Consider the following 4,280-nt stretch of genomic DNA (forward strand, 5'->3'; position numbering starts at 1 on the left):
CTTTTATATATAACTCAACTTGTGTTTTTGGCTTGATACACAATGGTGGGACTACATCTCTATTTATAGGACTCTATGGACTTTTCTAGAAACACAATTAAATTATTAGCTAGTAGATTATTCTAGATAATTCTCATCTACTAACTAAAAAATGAGAGTTCTAGAATGCTAAAGACTCAACAACCTCTAGTAAATATACGAACATTCTAAAAACTCTAGTAAATACATGAAAACACTAGAAACTCTAGTAAATACATGAAAACTCTAGAAACTCTAAATTCATGAAAATTCTAGAAACTATCCATAATAAATCAAAGTTTAATATTTCAACACTCTTATTCTCCATTTTAGTAAAATGAGAATCATTAACAATTATTCTTTTTCACCTTAAATACACATGTCCAGATAATAAAAATTAAGCACTTGTTATGGTATTGATCTGTCACAAATTTTAATCGTCACATCACTAATAAATTGATACAAGTTTCTATCTAATGATCCATTTAGAGCTAAGCCATTCTTCATTATTTGCTTCACATTCGTTGTCTTCTCCCTTAATTCATCAACTAATTTTCCACACATCAACTTGTTGATTTTCTCTGCAACTTCGAGCCTCAATGACTTCTTATCACAAAGGTTGACCTCATCAACCAACAACTTCTTATTAGTTAGTTGATCGGTCATCAATGAAAAATACAACATTGTTACACCATACCACAAACTCTCCAGCGTCGAGTTCCAACAAAAATGTGTTAAAAACCCTCCTATTTCATGATGTGAGATTACTTCATTCTGATTAGTCCATGACACGATCAAACCCCTGTCTTTGACCTCATCTTCAAACCCAATCGGTAGTACATAAGGCTCAGTATAACCAACAACATTAGGACGAAGAACCCATATGAAATTCACTTTGCTAAGCATAAGCCCTTGGGCAATTTCGTCAATTTCTTTCTTTCCACAAGGAACAAAGCTACCAAGTGAGATATACAAGACCGACTTAGGGAGCTTGGAGTTGAGCCAATGGGTGCAATCTGATTCGGGCATAAGGTTGGTGGGTACAAGAGAATTTGTGAACCCTAATGGAGAAATTAGAGGACCGATTGCATACATTGGATGGTTCTCTTGAATTGCCGATATGGGCTCAAACTCAAGCTCATGAACAATGTTACAGATAAACATATCCGCCATTTCACACCTTCTAATGCATTTTTTACTACTCCATGCATTTCGTGTAGACATCGAGTTGATGAAGGATAAGGTTAGAGGGTAAATCTTTTTGCTCAATCGCCTTGACCCCAGAATATAGTCAATAATGTCCTTTCTATTATCTAGTAACAACAAACGAACAACAAAACACACTTCATTAACATAAAACGACACCATATAAAAATGAAAATAAATTAGTTTACGTGAGATGCGCCGTACTGACCATTCATTTTGAGGAGGTCCAAGTGATAGTATAAAGAGAAGACTAGAGCAGACACAGTACAAAACGACATAGAAACAAGGTCGTATCTCTTTGCTATAGTCGAGTGCCAACCGAAGAAAGTGTCTGCGATCAAGACAGAAACTGGTGGATCAGCCGATTCTACTAGGTATTGGATGAATTCTTCCATGGGGACCGGCATAGCAGCACCCAAGGGACCTTCTAATATGTACTGGTCATGGTTAAGCACTCTATCAAAAGATAAGGGAAAACCGTCACTAACCGTTCTGTACCAAATATCCAGACCAGCCTTGCGTGCCCCAACAAAGATATCAACGACAACTTCATTGATGTCGTTTTGGGTGAGAGATTTGGTGATGTGGTGGTGGATCACTTACGTGTTGACGAAGGTGATGGAGAACCCCTGTGATGTGAGCTTGATTGCCAGGTGGACAGCTGGGATGACGTGGCCTTGAAGTGGCAAGGGAAAAACAATGTCGTGTAGGGGCATTGGGGTAGTAGTCTAGAGCAACAACTTCTTTGATCTTCGCCTCCATGAAATCTCTTTCCGTAGTTTCGTTTTTCTTGAGATAAACAACATATTTTTTCTTTAAAGAAACAATATGATTAGATTCATTTAATGTGTGCCATGTTTCTTCAATATTTTATTGAGTGGGTGGGTAGTAGTGTAGTACCGCATGTGTTTGTCATGTTGCTTTTGGTTATTTTTGAAAGTGAATTAATTCGAATTTTTTACTTCTCTCCACTCGATGAACCTCTACTTTTTTATTTATTTTATTGCTCTGTCAACTAGATGAACTCTACTTGATGAGTTGATTGATAAACAATTTATTTTTCTTTGGAAAAAGTACAGAGGGTAAGAAAGCCTGTTAACAATTTCTCCGACAAAAAAAAACATTATTAAAATAATAAATAAGATTTTTCCTAAAGTGTACCTAAAGAATAAGCATTACAGATGGTAAACATTTCAGAGTTAAGTGATTTGACACTTTAAGTAATGAAGTGTACTATGTATAATTAAAATTTTAAAAAAATTAATTTAACTAAAAGAATTAATTAAAATTAAATATTAATTGAAAATCAATTTTCTTATTAAAAATTAATTAAATTAAATTTGTAATGTTTGAGAAAATTGAATTTAATTTGAATTAGCCCAAAACTAAAACTAAACTCTTTAATTATAATTGTACCTAAGTTATAAAATTAAATCATAAAATCAAACTCTCTCTTGGCTGTCCAAGATCTGAATGAATACAAATATAGATGATAAATATATCCGTAAAGTTGAAAAAACCAAATCAAACATAGCAAAGTTGAAAAAACCAAATCAAACATAGCAAAATCAAATGATTCAATCCGAAAAATTTCTAATAAGGCCACATTGCTGCAAAAATGAAAGCCTAAGTACCAATTTGTGAAAACAACATATAAACAAATAGTAAAAATTCAAAACAAAAATTCAGATTATTCGTCAATATACAAAACACAAGCAAATAACTCATATCCAAGCAAACTCAATAATCTATTATTCATCTCCAAGCTCATATTCAAGCAAAAAACTCAAATCCAAACTCATATGTGTAACGTCCCAATTTGCCCATCTTTATTAAAATACTAATTTTAAGAATAACTTCATAAGTTACATAATCTGACTGAAAATACAATGCATCTTTATTTTAAATAAATGCATAGTTTGAATCTAATGTTCAAAACAAAAGAGAATTTGATGTATTCTTAAAAATAAATAAGAACATCCGATTGATGATAAAGTAGCATAATGAAAGACTCTAACGCACTATGGCGTTCCAGATCATTTTCTCGTTCAATGGCTCCCCGCGACATAGATACATATTTATGGAAAACTGACTTAGCTCACTATACATGCCAAACAAGTCTATCTAGTGTCTACCTGCAAGGGGGAAAGTAAGGGGTGAGCTAAAAGCCTAGTAAGGAAGTACAAACACAACATACAGGCATAAGCGACATATCTTATAAATTCATAACATACTTTTCTTATAGCAATCATTATCAACATAAGTCATAATCATAAACATGAGATTACTTATGACATAAGCATAATCGTACATCATAAGATCGTAGTCATAACCATAAGATTATTTGTAACATGAGCATAAACATACAACATAAGATCATGAGTAACATAAGCATAAGATACAACATAAGATCATGACTCCCCTATTGTCCAATGATCAACAACATAAGCATACAACAAAAGATCATAAGTCTTCTCATTTTATCCCAAAAGATGACAACTAACATTCTTTTCCCCTTTTATTTTCTTAACTTAAATGAAATAAAAATAAAACAAATATCCACACACACACACACACAATTTCGGCACACACACATTTATTAAAAAAAAGTAACATATTCTAATCACATAATTTGTCACATGTTGTGATATTTTTCGATCAATTATGTACAAGTGTACACAGTCACAAAAAAAGTAATAAGGTGATAAATTAAGTATCGTCTCCACAGGGATTGCAAATTAAAACTAAATGCACAAATTAATTACTAAACAATTGCAAAAGTAACCAAATTAAATTGTTTTTATTTTGTAAACTAACACTACTTGGAATCAATTAAAAATACTCAAAAATAAACTACAATGCTAATCTAAAAGTGATGTAAAATCAATTGGTTGAAATTGGCTTGAGTTATTAAATCCCTCTATGTCAAATGACTTGTACGTTTTGCTGCAGCAAAATCTCAACAAATTGCCCAAAGATAACTAGAATTCAAAACAAGCTCATAGAACTTTTCTAAATCCTATAGTATTAATTCTTTCACCTAATTTAACATATTC

The 4,280-nt window shown here is 32.4% G+C and overlaps 1 protein-coding gene across 1 annotated transcript; it reads right to left on the bottom strand.

The window, feature by feature from the left end:
* Positions 1-406: 406 nt before the first annotated feature.
* On the bottom strand, positions 407-2,095 carry LOC133829371 (UDP-glycosyltransferase 86A1-like). The gene is made up of 2 exons (XM_062259143.1): positions 1,433-2,095; positions 407-1,331 (listed from the first exon to the last, which is right to left on the bottom strand). The coding sequence occupies exons 1-2, from the start codon at positions 1,629-1,631 to the stop codon at positions 427-429; spliced, it is 1,104 nt and encodes a 367-aa protein (XP_062115127.1). The 5' UTR covers positions 1,632-2,095; the 3' UTR covers positions 407-426.
* Positions 2,096-4,280: the final 2,185 nt, after the last annotated feature.

This window comes from Humulus lupulus, chromosome 4, assembly GCF_963169125.1.
Source record: "Humulus lupulus chromosome 4, drHumLupu1.1, whole genome shotgun sequence".
Taxonomy (NCBI): Eukaryota; Viridiplantae; Streptophyta; class Magnoliopsida; order Rosales; family Cannabaceae; genus Humulus; species Humulus lupulus.